Source organism: Euprymna scolopes, chromosome 4 (genome assembly GCF_053919585.1).
Source record: "Euprymna scolopes isolate OS-2025 chromosome 4, ASM5391958v1, whole genome shotgun sequence".
In the NCBI taxonomy this organism is placed as follows: Eukaryota; Metazoa; Mollusca; class Cephalopoda; order Sepiida; family Sepiolidae; genus Euprymna; species Euprymna scolopes.
Window position 1 is genome coordinate 94471122 of NC_136485.1, and position 17330 is coordinate 94488451.

Genomic DNA, 17330 nt, shown 5'->3' on the forward strand with positions numbered 1-17330 from the left:
TTTGTAAATTGCATTGAGTTTTTTTGTTTTTTTTTATACATATAAAATAAATACTTTTCAAATATATATATATATATATATATATATAGTAATTTATAAAATATATATGGCAATTAAGCTACACTGAATATTCTGCGTTTCATCCACTATAGGATTCGTCAGGCTTATGCGCGAATTCTGTGGTTGTTTCTCGTTTTTATATATGTTGAGGATTTTAGTTAGCCAATCAACTTTCTAGTATCCACCATGCCCCTTCCTATCAGCCAATGGGCATACATTTTATCAAATAAAGGATCTGTTTTAGAACTAGGTTAGTGGTTTAAGGCAGACGATTTTCCTCTTTTCTTTCTTTTTTTTATATATATAAATATACATATGTGTACACACATGCATGCACAGATACATACATACATATATATATATATATATACATATATGTGTGATCGTTTATGTATATTCATGTTTATTTAATTTATTTATTTGTTTGTTTTCTATTGTTTTTGTTAGTTTTAAAGCTAACAAAACAATAGAAAACAAACAAATAAATAAATTAAATAAACATAAATATACATAAACGATCACACATATATGTATATATATATGTATGTGTGTACACATATGTATGTATATATATATATATATATATATATATATATATATATATAAAAAAAAGAAAGGAGGAAAATCGTCTGCTTTAAACCACTAACCTAGTTCTAAAACAGATCCTTTGTTCGATAAAATGCATGCCCATTGGCTGATAGGAAGGGGCGCGGTGGATACTAGAAAGTTGATTGGCTAACTAAAATCCTCACCATATATAAAAACGAGAAACAACCACAGAATTCGCGCATAAGCCTGACGAATCCTATAGTGGATGAAATGCAGAATATTCAGTTTAGCTTAATCGCCATATATATTTTATAAATTACTAACTAGCTCTACCTATGTATTGAGCACTTAAATACTTAAAGTTTACGCATAAATCTTAACTTTCGTATATTAATTTTATGTGAGTAAATGAAGTAGTTATATATATATATATATATATATATATATATATGTAAACATACAAATAGAATCCTATTCAAATACATATAAACATATATGCACAAAAATTCACAAATTCGTGGGAAGAGTGAGTAATGTAGTGGAAATTGTGTACACGCTGGACTATCATTCCAAAGACAAAGATAGAGGGTTGACATCAGTTAACCTGCGCGCCATGTTAGCAGTCAGCTACGCGAAGGTATTCTTAGGGACAAGTTGTATATATAGAGAGAGAAAGGGTGAGAATGCGAATCCAGTTCATGGAGAGAGAAAACGTATAAAGTGTACGTACTGTCTGTTGGCTTTTTGACCCACATGGTAATGAGTGGCGTGAAGCACTGGTGCGCGCCTCCCTTTCGGGAGGCGGCTGGTTTGTCAAACCTCTCAGCTCGAGAGCTGGTTTGAAAAGAGGAAGATGCTGCTTATTGCTCTTGCTTTTATAATTGTTTCCAGTGGTCTTTTGTGCATGTGAGGATTTCCTTTGAAAGAGAAGTGATGTTGTCCATGTGTGTACATGTGCATACATTAGCGTGTGTGTGTGTATACACGTGAATGTGAGTGTATATACGCAAACGTGAATATATGTACATGTATAGATGTGCGCATGTATGTTTGTGTGCACGTATGTATATGACAAGTAATATAGCTTGAGATGTGGGCACGTGTTTTTGTGTGAGACTAGAAAAGGCTCCCACAGATTTGTAGTAAAGTTTGGAGAGGATTGAAGCAAGCATTTTTTAATAGTAAAGTCAGGATGAGATCGGGTCCACATGCTTTTGAGGTCTCTAGGCTTTTTATGATATAATGCACCTGAAAAGAGGTGATTTTCAGATCATCTAGTGTGGCGTCTGTCTGGAAAGGAAAGTCAGGGAGGAAGTGGTTTGCTGGGTCCAATGTGGAGTTTGAATCAAACCGTCCGGCAAGCATGTTAGCCTTCTCAGTTGCCGTGCAAACAACCTCATGATTGTTGGATAGTGGGGGAATTGTTGATTGCCCATTATTTACTACACTGTTGTAGATTTTCCAGAAATCACGAGTTCCTAATTTCTTCCCTTCGATGTGTTTTCTGGTGGTTTCGGTGTATTCTCTTTTACCTGTCACTATTTTTTTTCTTACAATTATTTTTAACTTTAATAAACTTTTGTCTGTTTGTACTGGACTTATGTCGGATAAATTTGCAGTATGCATGCTGCCTTTGAGCAATGGCAGCTACACAAGTAGAAGTAAACCATAAGAGAGAATGGGGTTTGCTATAGAACTTCTGCATGTGCTTCAATTGCTGCTTTGAACTATTCAGTAGTCTCATTTATGCACTGTTCTGCAGGAACAGAAAAGATATTTCCTTGTGGGGCATCTCTGATGAGATCCCTGATGGTTTCCAATCAGCCTTCTTATAATACCTTGTCGTTTTGAGTAATGACTCTTCAGCTTTGGCTGAGAATTTAGGGCGATTTCTAATATTATCACTGCGTGATCAGCATTCCCAAGTGGGCTATGGGCATTTGTTACACAATGATCAGGAACTGTGGTCAGAGATAAATCTAGGAGTGAGGCTTGTTGATCTTGCTGGTCTGGAAATGTGTCGGAAACGTAACTGTCTGTGATGGGGAATGAAATATAGAGAAGCTATGTGTTATATTACCAGCTGCATCTGTGTAAGTAGAGAAACCAAGCCAATTACTTCATTTTTTTATGATGTCGTTAAAGCCGTTAAAATGAAACTGAATTATGCTAATTAGTATGCAAGTTACCAAGTGAGATGGTTGTAAATACAGCCATCTGAACCTTCATGGTATTATATGTTCAAAATTTCATCATATCTTGAAAATACCTGAAGATACAGTCTTTTAAAGATGGGTTAGTCTGTAAATTGTACAAATTTCCTACCATTTTCAGTCACAAGCTTATATGCATTTGAAAAAAAGTGACTTAAGAGAAATTGTCCAGTGAATCATACATTTTTTGATACTTTGAATGGTCATAACTCCAGTTCTAATGGACCAATTTTAAAAAACTAAAGATAATATTTCTTTGTTTTTATCGTTTTTTTTTTCAATAATACTTGAGTTGAGTTTATTTGATGTAAAGAAAAAATGATGTGATATTGCTAATGGAATGGCACTACTAATTTTCTTTAGCAAAGAAGTTCAAGATGCAGACATCTGCAGGCAAAGTGATGTGCACGATCTTCTGGAGTTCTTGGAACCGGGATTGACTTTCAACTCTGACCGTTATGTTGAAACGTTGACAAAGCTTAAAGGCCTGGACTACCCTTGTAAGGTCAGAGAAAAGGGAAACATTCAATTTGCAATATGATCATGCCAAGCCATAAACAAGTTTGAAGACCACAGAATGTGTGATAAAGTTTGGCTGGACAGTGCTGTCTCACCCACAGTATACTCCTGATCAGGCACCATCAGACTTTCACTTATTCAGACCTAAAGAACACATTATCTAGGTAGCATTTCCCTGACAACAATTCTGTAATCATAACTGAAAAATGGATCAGGTTGCAGATACTGACTTTTACAACTAAGGCATTAAGGCCCTTGTTTATTGCTGGCAAAAGTGAATTGGGAATGGTGTTAATGGTACCACTCCCATCTTCATAGCTCTTTAACTATTTGAGTTAAATATGAGGCATTACTTTTGGAACGACCTTTGTATAAGTAATTATTTAGAAAATTTAAAAGAATCTGAATCAGAATTAATAATTCCAATATTTTTCTCTCTATTTCAGTACAATTAATTTTAATTCAGATTTTTTTAAAGTACTTGTATAATTGTTTTCTTTTAATTTTCTGATATGAGAAAATTATAATAAAACAAATTTAAAGTTATAGACTTTATAAGTTTAATAAATTCAAACAGTGCAGCAAAGGAGATTATAAATTATACAAAAGTCCTTTCATCCCAGGTTTTTCAAAAGGAGAAATAATTATTGAACAGATTTTGGTTTTCTTTATTCATTTGAAAAAGATTATCAATCATTCATAAAATCTGAAAAAATAAGTGTGCTTTAGAAGGGATAAAGTCTTTTTGCAAATATCTATAGTTCAGTAGTTAGTGAAAAAGAGCTGATTGTTTAAATTATTTTCAAGCATACTGTAAATGAAGAGTGTACAAAAATGTATTAAAATTGTTTACAGCTGTTTCAAGACATACAATACAGCATAACATTTTTTTTCAAACACCAACTCTCATCAGAAAGACATTTCATATATACCCTGCCAACCAAAAGAAAAAACACAATATTCAAAACAAGTTCAATCTTTGAGGTTGTAAATGGAATAACATGAAGAAAAAGTAGAAGACAATAATACATAACAAATACTTTTTTTCCTTTTAAATGTATTTAAGTAAAATTGATTGATGTCGCTTTTAATCTACCACTTTCAAACAAGACTAATTTTGAAAAATGCATACCTTTTTGATATAGTTTGGTAGCTCATATCAGTTTATATTTTATGATGTATATATTTTTTCATTTAGCTTGCCTGTTTACGTAAAATATCCTGCCATGAGCGACCAATGAATTTAAAGTGTGATATGCGAAACTCTCAGTTCCTACAAACGCCTTCTCATCTTGCTGCATATGCTGGCCATCCTCATTGTTTGCAGTGGTTAATGCAATCACAAGCCTCTATTAATGCACAGGTAAGTCTATTATACATTTCTGATTAAACAATCCAAATCATAAGTCTGATTTTAACAAGGTTTAATTTCTAGTTTCTAAATTGTTTATTTATTCCTTTATTAAATTGAATATCTCTGCCAGATCTGCTTCATATTTACAAGTCATTTTGAACTTTTGACCATTGCAAAACTCCCACCCTTGCCCCAATTCTTTAAAATCTTTCTAAGTTCATAACTTTCAGTAGCAATACACACGGATGATAAAACGCTTTGAATAATTACGGATTTCAAGGAAGTTCTGCTAAAATCGTCATATTTTAAAAACCAAAACACCTTAAGTCTTCAAAATACCACCGTTTTGTTCGAAAATGAATATACTTTCAAATAAATTAATAAATAATAATGTACGTTATATATTTTAAGAGTTTTAAGCGAATAAAGTGATAAAAATGTTAACATCATAAAACAGCGTTTTCAGTAAGATTTTGTAATGATACCCCCCCTGATTTGAAAATGGTCATATCGCATTTCTCTTTTTGTCATAAAATTTGGAAATTAACGAGAAGAGATATCACTTTTAATAGATTTGGTTGTCCCAAATTCTTTTGACAGCTCATTTTTTTGTGTTAAAAAAAAAACTTCAACATGACGAGTTTTGAAAATTTTGAAAAAAAATTTCTTCGGACACCCACTGTTAAATAAATCAATCTTTTTACTACATTTGTCCGTTAAAAATAAAAATGTAACCAGCTTTCTCTTGTGGTACCGAGCAATTTAAAATCATGATACCTGGAAAAAATCGTTCTATTTTTAAAAAAGTATATAAAATGATCTGTAGAAGTAGCAGCAGCTACTATCGCTGATATTAATTACTTTACTGTAAACAAACATTTTTTTGTTGTTATTTATTCCAGAACAAATTAAAAATTAAAAAAAAAAATGAAAATATGAATATAAAAAAAAATGTTCTTACATATTTAGTTGGAGCTCATATTATCAGAACATAATTAGCTTAACTAGAGCCATTCGGTTATCAGAATATAATTTTAAAGCAATCTGGCGTTATTTTTGGTCAACTTTTAAAAATATAGTTAAAAAACAAATAGGTAACGTGTGCACTTTTATCTATTTAGTTTTTAATGGTGAATTAAACAAGGTTTTGTTTAAAATAAAAAAAACGAAAATGTGAAATATGATTTTTTTTTTTTTTTGCTTCACGTGTGCGAATAGTATAGTATTTAATATATATATATATATATATATATATATATATTTAAAAAAAAAAAAAAATTAATATTTAAATATTTGTAGGAGGTGCTCAGTTTTTAGTTAAGTTCCTATTTACTTGCCTTCCTACGAGGACAGTTAGAAACAAGGTCAGTTTTTAATGTGAGGAAAATCCATCTTCCCAAAAAGGGTCAATCCGGATAGAAACAAACATAAAAATTCACTGACAGAGGACAGAAAAAGCGAAGTGTAGCATCAGAATACTACACTGTGATTTTGGCCCGAAGTCCAGGTAGAGAAATAAAAAACATGTCTTAAACTGGAAAGTTCAACGAAATAATGTGTCACTCGGACAAGAAATGTAATTGAAAATAAAAACTAGTGTTGGGACGATTCCTTAATTTTTTCCGATTCTGATTCCAAGAAAATATTGATTAACGATTCCGATACAAAGTACGATTCCGATTCCCGTGGAATTGCTGTTTTGAAATATATCATTATATAATCAAAAGTTTTTGTGTAGCGAAAAAATTTGGTACAGCAAAAAAGTGGAAATACAATTAAGGGAATTTCAAAAACGATTTGATTTTTTTCATAAAATTTCTTTCATTGAAGATAAAAGTTTAAACAAATATTTTAACCATGAATTAAACATGCACCTTGAAATTAATAACAATTTCAGGAATTATTTTATATATTAAAAAATATAAAGAAAAAGAGCAAACGTACACGAATGCTACCCCTGTAGCAAAATACGCATCATCTCCGATGTTGTACATTGTTTGCAAGTTTATGTTCACGGGACTATAAACCATTCACAAAATTTTGTGGATCTGCTTACTGGGGTTTGCACCAACAATACTTAAGCCTACTGATCTCATATTAAAAGAAGACTGAAATAAATATCGGGATCAGTAGGAGAAATGAAATCATCTCCTGTCGATGAGGCCATGTATAGAGAGGCTTATAACATGAAAAGTGAAAAAAATATTAGATAATTTTGAAACATTTTTAGAGCATGTTCATGAAAAAAAAAATCCCAATAAGCTTTGGGGAAAAAACCTGTTTTGAACAATTGAAATTTTTATTTTTTATTTTTAAATAAAAAATAATTATTAAAACAAAAACAGTAGTGTTCTCATCGAGTAGTTTTTATTTTATTCAAGAAAATAAAAGGTACTCATGCACTTATTGAGCCGTTCTGAAATAATGACATTATTGAGAAAGCCATTCTTAACATAGGGACGGGAGGCTGTTGTGTACCTATTCTGTACTTTCCCCTAACAATTTAATAAAAGCAGGTATCGTAAAACTTTAATTAAACTTGAAAGTACTATTTAAAAATAGCGTGGATCAATAAGTGCACTAGCACCAAATAACATTTCACTGTGTTTCGATCGACGACATTCCATGAGAGGTATGGACACGCTGAAGCTTTTTGTTTATTTTTGTTTATCACCACAAGTGCTAATTTTGACTTTCACCAATTTTCCTTTAACAATTAGAAACTCTTCAATTAAAAAAAAACAGTAGTGTTCTCATCGAGTAGTTTTTATTTTATTCAAGAAAATAAAAGGTACTCAATAATGTCATTATTTCAGAACGGCTCAATAAGTGCATGAGTACCTTTAACAATTAGAAACAATTCAATTAAAAAAAAAAAATAACGGTAACATGAGTGCATGAGCACCAATTTTTTTTTTTTTTTTTTTGCTTTCATTTTGTTTGTTTGTTAAATCCGACAAAAAATAAATAAATAAATAAAAAGGATCAAGTAAAGATTAGATATCTCGTAGCAGAAGACAAAGATAGGCAAACATTTCAAGTGACACCGGTTGTTCAACCTTGACATTGCCATTGGTTGTTTGTAAACACATCAAATAGCAGACATGGTCGAATGTTCGCGATCAAGATTTTTAAAAAAAAATATATTTACAAAACTTTTAAAAATTTAAAATAAAATATATATATTTACAAAACATTTTCTTTAATATTAAATATTTACAAAACTTTTAAGGATTAAAAAAAAACAAAAAACTTTTTACGCAAAATTTTTGATGTAAGTAATAAAACAAAAATTTAAACAAAATATATTTAAATAAATGGCTGCCTTTCTGAGTGCGTTCTTTTTATATATTTATAGAACTTTTTAATAAAACTATTAATAATAATAAATAAATAAATGGTAAATTTTTACGACGTGCCCCAGCAGATTAAAAACACTCCAACCTCCCTATGTTAAGAATGGCTTTCGGAATAAACACCCCCAACCTCAAAAGCCGTTCTTAACATGAGGAGGTTGGGAGGTGTTTATTCCGAAAGCCATTCTTAACATGGGTGGTTGGGAGTGTTTATACTATGCTGAGGCAGGTCGTAAAAAATACCAAATAAATAAATAAACTGACGTTATAACAGAATTTTGGATGATGTCAATTAAAAAAATACATAATTTAAAAAAAAATTAAATAAAATTATTACAACCAAACTTTTTAATGGCAGAAACAAATATAAAATAACTGACTTGTTTGGATTTTTGCAACTAAAATTAATCTTTATGTACTCTGTGTGTGTGTGTGTGTTTGTTTTTTTCTTTTTATCTTTCCTTGTGCGTTTTTAATACAATTCAATTCAATATTTATTTAAAGTGCGATGTATGTAGGTGGTCAGTGAAGGAGAAATCCTTCTAGACCAAGGCAATTTTTATGCATAATAACATCACAAGTATAACGATCGAGATTTTTAAAAATATATTTTATTCACATATCTTTTATAACTTTTATTTTTATAAAGATGAAGTGTAGTATCACAAGATACAAATCTTTTTATAATTTTCATTTTTATTTAAAAAAAAAACAAACAAAAAAATGCTTGCTATTTGCTTACTTCTCCATAAAGACAAATTAAGTACAAGTAAGTTTAGCATCCAAAATTTTCAGTTTCTAATGTTTTGTAATTAATATAGTTCATTTTTTTTATTTTTATTATAATTATTAGTTTTATTAAAGTTCTTTAAATATATTAAAAAAAACGCACTCAGAAAGACACCCATTTATTTAAATATATTTTGTTAAATTTACGCTTGTTTTGTTACTTACACTAAAAAGTTTTGTGTAAATAGAAAAAAAAATTTTTTTAATCCTTAAGTTTTGTAAATATTTAATATTAAACGAAATGTTTTGTAAATATATATTTTTTCTTTTAAATCTTAAAAAGTTTTGTGAATATATTTTTTTACAAAACCTTGCTCGCGAACATTCGAACATGTCTGCTATTTGACATGTTTACAAACAACCAACAGCAATGTCAAGGTTGAACAACCGGTGTCACTTGAAATGTTCGCCAATCTTTGTCTTCTGCTACGAGGTATCTAATCTTTACTTGATCCAATAAAAATAACAAAAGAATGCAAAAACAGTAATAAGAAAAGGGTATCGTAAAACTTTAATTAAACTTGAAAATAATATTTAAAAATAGCGCGGATTCCATTTTGACTTTCACCAATTTTCCTGTTAATAATTACATAAACTCCAGCAAAAAAAACAAAAAATAAAAAAAAAACACAGATAAAATCATAACAAAAATCGGTGAAGCTTAGATAAGTAGGTCTTCAGACGAGCCTCGTTCTGACATTCGGAAAATTTAGGTTAACAACCGGTGAAACTACCGAAAAGTAACCCTTTTGAATGAAGATGGATATAAACAATATTTTTTAAATTAATTTCTTAATTTTATTTAAAAACAAAATGTGAACATATATAAACAAAATAGTTTAGAAAATGATTTCTTAATTTTAAATTGATTGTAAAGAATTTTTTAAAAATAATTATTAAAATATATTGCAAAGTGTTTACATAGCTGGCTCTTTGGGATAATAGGGGCGCCTGTAACCCTCCTTCCAAAACATAAAAAAAAAGCTTTAGTGTTTTTACTATTTTAAAGCACTTTTTTTTTCTTTAAAGTTTGAAACTCAAGTAGTTTAGAACAACAAGTACGCATGGTGGAAATTCTTCAGGGTTTAAATGTATTGTAATGCTTTTATGGTGGTCGAAAAGCGTTTTTTAGCCACTATATTACTTCCTATTTACTTGCCTCCCCACGAGGGCAAAGTTAGACACAAGGTCGGTTTTTAATGTAGAGATGCATTTATTACTAAAAACCGAAATGGTGAAAGATAAAAGCAAGTTAAGCTAAAAGTAAAAAAAAAAAATTTTTTTTTTTAATTCAAAGAATTAAAGATGAAAAATATTCAAAGAAATTTCGAAACTCATTAAAATAAATAAAGATTACCTTTAAAGTAGTTAATAAAATTCTTGTACATCATATTAAATATGTTATGAAAAGTTCTATGACGTTTTTATCATAAATTTTTGAGAGCATTAATCTCACTTCGAACAAACAGTTCAACTTAAAAATATAAGAGAATCCTAATGAAAAAATCGTAAATCTAAGGTATTTTTTAACGATGCGATTCCGATTCCCCCAAAATACACGATTCTTACGATTAACGATTCCTATTAATCATCCCACCACTAATAAAAACCAAATTTATCAAACATTTGTGAATGATTTGTTAGCTTTAGCAAAAAATGTTTTTTGATATTTAAATAAGTGGGCAAAAATACTTAAGTTTTCCAAACGTCACGTTTTCTGTTAGTGATGTCACTTGTTTTAAATGAAATTTATTTTTGTCTTTTTGCCGTAATTCTTGTTAAGTTTCACATCCCTTAAGAATTACGACAAACAAACAAACAAAAATAAATGTCATATTTAAAAGTAATTTGATGTCCAAAATCTAAGGCATAACATTTAAAAAGCCAATAATTATGACCCACTAACCGAAAATATGAGGGTTAAATGCTTTCTTGAATAAAAAAAAAAAAAAACTCCTTTAATCCTACCTCTAATCCTAGGTACGAGTGGCAAGCCTCCGCTTAAAACCTTTTTTAGCCCTAACAATAATGCTAAGTCTAAGTGGCAAGCTCCTGACCAAAGTTCCCTGGTAAGCTACATATGTCTAAAGAAAAAAAATCCTTCCTTAAAGAAAAGTGCACCATTTATCACCCATAAAAAATAAATTAGTCAACTGTCCTAAAATGCTAGAATGGTCTCGAAATGGTGAATTATTTTACATTAAATTTATGTGAAAGTAACCCCCATCCTAAATTCTAAAATTGTTTTTGTTTTGTTTCTATCAAGTTTTCAGGATGTTCACACACAATTTTCCTTAGCTCTATTATTAACCCAAAGTCAGAGTAGCAACCTCCCCACCCTCTCATAGACGCTCTTAAAACCACGCATAATTGTCTTTAGTAAAAAATAAAGAAGGCTCCGATAGAAAAAAAAAAAAAAACGGCTTAAGCTGCCCTAAAACGCTAGAATGGCTCAAAATGGGGAATCATTTTACATTAAATTCTAAAATAATACTTGTTTATCTTTCATTAATGTTTTTAAAGATATTCACATGTAATTGCCTACAAAGGTAAAATCGCATATTTTGGAGAGGTGGTCAAATGGGAAATCTACAATAATACCAAAGAAATATTGCAATATATTCATTTTTAAACAGTCCTAGATTTCGATTTCAGTTATTTGTACATAAAATGCATTACAATTCAGCTTTGAGTTCTTTAACTTTTCTTTTAATGGATACATGGCATTTTTAAGGAATTGCAGAATATTTATGTGCATTTACTGCAGATTATTTGGAAACCATTAATTTTTGGAGATTTTCAGTAGCATATTCTAATTCCTAGCACAAAAATACACTTATATGGTAAATTTCATATGAAAAAGTAGTGTAAAAAATGTGACAAAACACATATGGTCTTAAAGAGGGAAAAATATCCAAACGTGTGAGGCACAAAAATAGTTATCATTTCCTTATTTTTAATTAGATATAAAAAATTTTAAAAGATTATTTCTTAGCTCATCGAGCTCTTTCTATAGATACCAATATTGAAATATTTTAAGCTATTTCAATTTTTTCATGTGTATTGCTACTTTCAGTCATATAATCTATTTGAGAAAGTGAAATTTACTCAAATTCTTAGAATGAAGTTTTGTCTTTCTCTCTTTCAGGCAGTCAACCTGATTTAATCACTAACCACTGTTGTAAAAAAATGCTAATGTTTTGTGACTACTAATTTTGTGACATAGAATTAAGATAAGTGGGTATTTTTTCATTCTTTTTAACACTTGCCTATTATCTCTCTGGTTTTCTAACACTAAGCTAACAACCAAACAGTTTATAAGGTATGAAAGGAAGCTTTGACAACAATAAGACATAATCATAAAATAAGATCATTTCATTATTTTTTAATTATGTTGTTTTTACTCTTTACACACATCTTAAAAACATTGTTTTTTTTCTGTTAACAAGAAATGGGTGCCATTTTCTAATTTAACCATTGAAAATGTTTCACTGAAATGTTTGAATTATACTATTCCAGTCCAGAACTTCTCTGTTCAGTGTGAATCCATTTCACTCTTAGCCAAGAAGTCTTTGATTGTTATCTTTTAACATATGCAAATTATTCATTATTTTCTTCTATATGGTAGGGTATCCAATAACTTCACTTCACTTCACTGGGTAGGTGCCAGGAAGGGCATCTAGTTTATAAAATCTTTCCTTAATGACTTCCAAAGAAAATCTGTTGCATTTCATGGTATGTAGTTTAAATGTTTGAAGCTTGCAGAGAGACAACTCTCTTTTACCAAGGGATTCATTTTTTCATCTCATAATCAATTGATGCAACAATATTTTTATATTAAATCAAAACATTAAAAACAAAAGCTGAAACAGATTTTTTTAATGTAACAAAGTTGATAACATTAATATGTGAGGAAAAAAGATTTACCACAAAAACATGCTCGGGTCTGTTGTGTGGGCTGAGAAGGAAAAATAATGATGGCGCAGGCAGCCAAGACTAATGCTGAAAAGAGTCCCAGTTTGAGACCCACGACCAATGGGAGATGTTTCTGCTGCGCCCAGCGAGGCCATTTCGCAAGAAATTGTACTAACAAGGGGCGGGGGCACCCACGTTGTTTCCAATGTGGTAGTTATGGACATTTATCCCAAAATTGTACGGGAAATGCATCAGGGGGCAGGACGTCAGCGCCGCCCTGTTCCCCGGACAAGATTTAATTGAGGCACAACCGACAATAAATGTGTACGTGGACCAAGTGCCTTGTTCAGCTCTTCTCAACTCCGGGTGCTCACACACCATCATGAGTGCCAAGTTGTGTCGAAACTGGACAAAGCAGAACATCAAAGTAACCACAATAGGTGGCAATACGCAAGCTTGCTGTGGAGCCGGAACTGTCAAAGTCCACACAGACTCTGGTGTGGCCACAGACATTAATGTGCTGGTGATGCGAGGGGATTTGCTGGGATTCGATGTACTGTTGGGATACGATACTATTAAGACACTGGGAGGAGTGGTTATCGGAAGAGATGGGACTGTGCGATTTTTGGAAACCCCAGTGTGTGCTGCAGTTCACATTGATTGGCCTGATTTTAAGGTGGACTACGACCCTCACCAAAAAGCATGGACTGCATCGTGGAAGTGGACAGAAGGAAGGGCGCCAACCGAACTCAAGAATAGCATTGCAGAGTACTCAATACCCGACGAGGCCTGTAATGAATATGAGAAGGAACTTAAGGCATGGATCCAAGATGGATGGCTGATCCCCTACCCCAACAAGCTGAGACCACCCAAGGGTCTGATTCCCTTAATGGCGGTAGTCCAGCATAACAAATCAAAAGTTTGTCCGGTGCTGGACTATCGTGAACTCAATAGATACATTGAGACGTACACTGCCGATACTGACGTGTGCGCCAGCAAGCTGAGAGAATGGCGCCAGAAGGGCTCCAATGTGTCTATAGTAGACTTGCGGAAGGCTTATTTGCAGGTGCGAGTGGATGAGACATTGTGGCCGTTCCAGACAGTGTGGTTCCGGGGTCAGAGATACTGCCTTACTCGGCTTGGCTTTGGGCTGAATGTGGCACCGCAAATCATGAAGACCATCGTAAATGCAGTGTTGTCCCAGGAAAAGACCACTGAGGACGCAACATCGGCCTATATTGACGATGTGTACATCAATGAAGACGTACAATCTGCGTCGCACGTCAGAGAAAAGTTAGCTCAATTCGGGTTGGAGTGCAAGGATCCCGAACGTCTGAGGGATGGAGCACGGGTATTAGGATTGGACGTTTGCGGGAAAGACGGTACCTTACTATGGAGGCGTGGCAGTGAGATTCCAAACATCCCTGATGTTATTACGCGGCGGACTATTTTTTCCTTGTGTGGGAAACTTATTGGTCACTTACCAGCATGTGGCTGGCTCCGAGCAGCTGTGGGCATCATCAAACGCAGGGCAAGTTTAGTAACTACAGGTTGGGATGATGTATCTGATGATGCTCTTCTAACTCTGATGACGACAGAAACCCTAGAGAGAGTTAACAAGGAGGACCCTACCCGTGGAGAAGGGTGTGTCGATGGGGACACTGTGAATGTGTGGGTTGACGCTAGTTCTTTGGCATTGGGAGTGTTATTGGAGCAACGTGGAAATGTAATTGAAGATGCGTGCTGGCTGCGACCCGTGAATTATGCTCAACACATCAACCTGGTGGAACTGGATGCTGTTGTGAAGGGTTTAAATCTGGCACTGCAATGGCAGTCGAAGAAGTTACACTTGTACATGGATTCTCTCTGTGTCTACCACTGGGTGTCCGACACTCTTTTGGGACGAACAAGAGTCCGCACTAAGGCAGCCAGTGAGATGTTAATCCGGCGGAGGCTAAACACCCTGAAGAGTCTGGTATCAGAGTATGACCTGTCGGTGAGTGTAACGCTCGTGCTCGTGGCATCACACTGTAATCATGCAGACCAACTAACCCGTGTGCCTCACAAATGGTATGAAGCTGTGAAGACAGGCGTGGAGTTCGCTGCTCGATCTTGCGCAGTTGGCGCGATTAGCTCATGCCAAATACAAAGAATTCATGTGCAGAGTGGACATCCAGGTATCAAAAGAACTTTGTATTTTGCGAGGCGTGTGGACCCGGCAGTGACAAGGGCGGATGTCAAGCAGATCATCAAGCACTGTGAGGCATGCCAGTCTATCGATCCTGCACCTGAGCAATGGCAGAAGGGGCGATTGGAAGTTGAGCATGTATGGCAACGATTAGCGATGGATATTACCCATTAGTGGTAAGCCCTTTCTAACCCTTATCGACTGTGGACCCACTCGTTTTGCGGTGTGGCGGCAAATGACCAGGCAGGACTCAGCGAATGTTGTCCGCCAACTGTCATCTATCTTTTCTGAGCGAGGTGCGCCGGAAGAGATATTGACGGACAACGATGCTCCTTTTTGTAGCCACCAAGTTCGGCAGTTGTTGAATGAGTGGGGTGTCCGACTACGACTGCGATGTGCTCATGTGCCATCAGGGAATGGCATTGCTGAGAGCAGCCATCGCAGCATCAAGAGAATTGCTGCCAGAAAGCAATGCACCATTACGGAGGCCACGTATTGGTATAACATCACACCAAAGAATGGGAAGACACTAACAACAGCACTGGCCAATGCCATACACAAATACCCTGTTAGGATAAAGGGCATTCACACTGTCCAACCAATCGACGAGGAGAGTCATGACAAATACAAGGTAGGGGATCCAGTTTGGGTTAGAACCCCTGGAAACCGGTGCACCACTAAGTTCAAGCGAAGACGAATATCTGGAGTGGTCAGCCAGCAGTCGGTCCTTGTTGATGGAACCCCACGCCATGTGCGCGATCTTCGCCCAGGTAGTGAAGTACATCCCACAACTACAGAGAGCGATGAATCATCAGATGATGAGCTGCTGATGAGTGAGGTCACCGAACAAGAGAGTGGTAGTTTTAGTTCATCTGATCAGGCAGAATCAGAACCAGAACCTGAATCCGAGGGTGTAAATACCGCCCTTCACAGAAGCCAACGAACTAAGAGGCCACCCCCGGAGTGCACTCTATGTGATCATCAGATCAGGGGGGAGTGTAGTACTTACCAACACAACAAATGCCCACGTGTTTGTGCCTTGTATAGGCATGCGCAACAACAAAACTTGGGTTTTTATAAGCGGAAATCTCGAGGTTGTCAGGAATCTACAGGCGCATGCGCAAGAGAAGGGATTGAGATAGTGGTATAAAAGGCAGGTCGAGTGAGAAGGTTGTTGTTGTTGTTGTCATTGAACGTTGCAGTGACACGTGCGTTAGCAGGTGATTAAGAGGCATTTTTTTTTGTGTGTCAAGTCGCGCACCTCGGTGAAGATCATATAAATCGTGCACCTCGGTGAAGGTGAAGGTCATAGTGTTCCCGGGCACCATAAAAGCAGGTTGTTGGGGGGAGTGGGCAGAAGCATTCAACCTGTGTATAGTGAATATCGCTATGCAATTCGGATTTCTTGGTTCAACCTGTGTATAGTGAACATTGTTGTGCAACTTGTCAGACTTTTTGATACAACCTGTGTAGAGTGAACTTATTTGTGCGACTCATCAGACTTTTCTGATCATAATACAAAATGTAGTATGTACGCGACTATTAAGAAAAAAAAACAACAAACTAATGATATTTTCATTATATGAAAATATTTTTAAAAAAAGAAGCTGCGGCAATTTTTTTTTTTAATTAAAAAGTAAATATTATGATAAGGTTTTTAAAAAATTAGTCTTGAACCTTAAAAAAATACAAAGAATGAAACTCTTTAATAAAACAAGGATGAAACTTTTAAAGCTGCGTCTACAACTATCGTCGCATTTCATTTTTTGTAACGTTAAAAACTAGATGTTGATGTCATTAATATTATAAGCTTTGTTACATTAAAAAAAAGTTGCCGCAGCTTGTTTTATAATAAAATTTCATTCTTTGTATTTTTTTAAGGTTAATTTTTAAAAAATCTATACTTAATTACACCATCAAATTTGGATAGAGAAAATTTCCATTGGAAAAATGGTAGTAACTGTTTATTCGAGGATCCTGTTGGCTATTTGGTATGATGGTAGCTGATGACTTCCTGTAGTAGAGGGTCAGAAACTGTGACTTTTATAATCATGTGAAAAGGAACTTACTGTAGTTGTGAGCATTGAAGAGATTTCTGGCTCCAAGGATACTGCTGCAACAACTGAATCTTCAGGTAGGTTTTGGTGTAGATTAATGAGCCTTGACAAGACATCTATATTTCCAATCAAATTAGTTGAAAGGTACTTTATCAAGAAATAATCTAACAGATTATTGTAATCGATTGGCAGTATACATAAGAATACCTTTCTTGGATCCAAAAATGCTTACCAGAGGTTTATGGTCTGTGATCAATGTGAAATGATGTCCATAAAATGTTTTTATGGCATATACTCTTGCCAAAGCTTCTTTCTCCATTTAGCCATAGT

At 33.9% G+C, this 17330-nt stretch overlaps 1 protein-coding gene across 1 annotated transcript in view; it reads left to right on the forward strand.

Annotated features, from left to right (window-relative positions):
- The window catches only part of LOC145268924 (uncharacterized), a 156935-nt gene that overhangs the window by 59148 nt on the left and 80457 nt on the right, over positions 1 to 17330 (forward strand). Inside the window, exon 2 of the mRNA XM_080124589.1 lies at positions 4540 to 4704. Within this exon, the coding sequence (XP_079980715.1) occupies positions 4540 to 4704 (165 nt within the window). The remainder of the gene's footprint in view (positions 1 to 4539; positions 4705 to 17330) is intronic.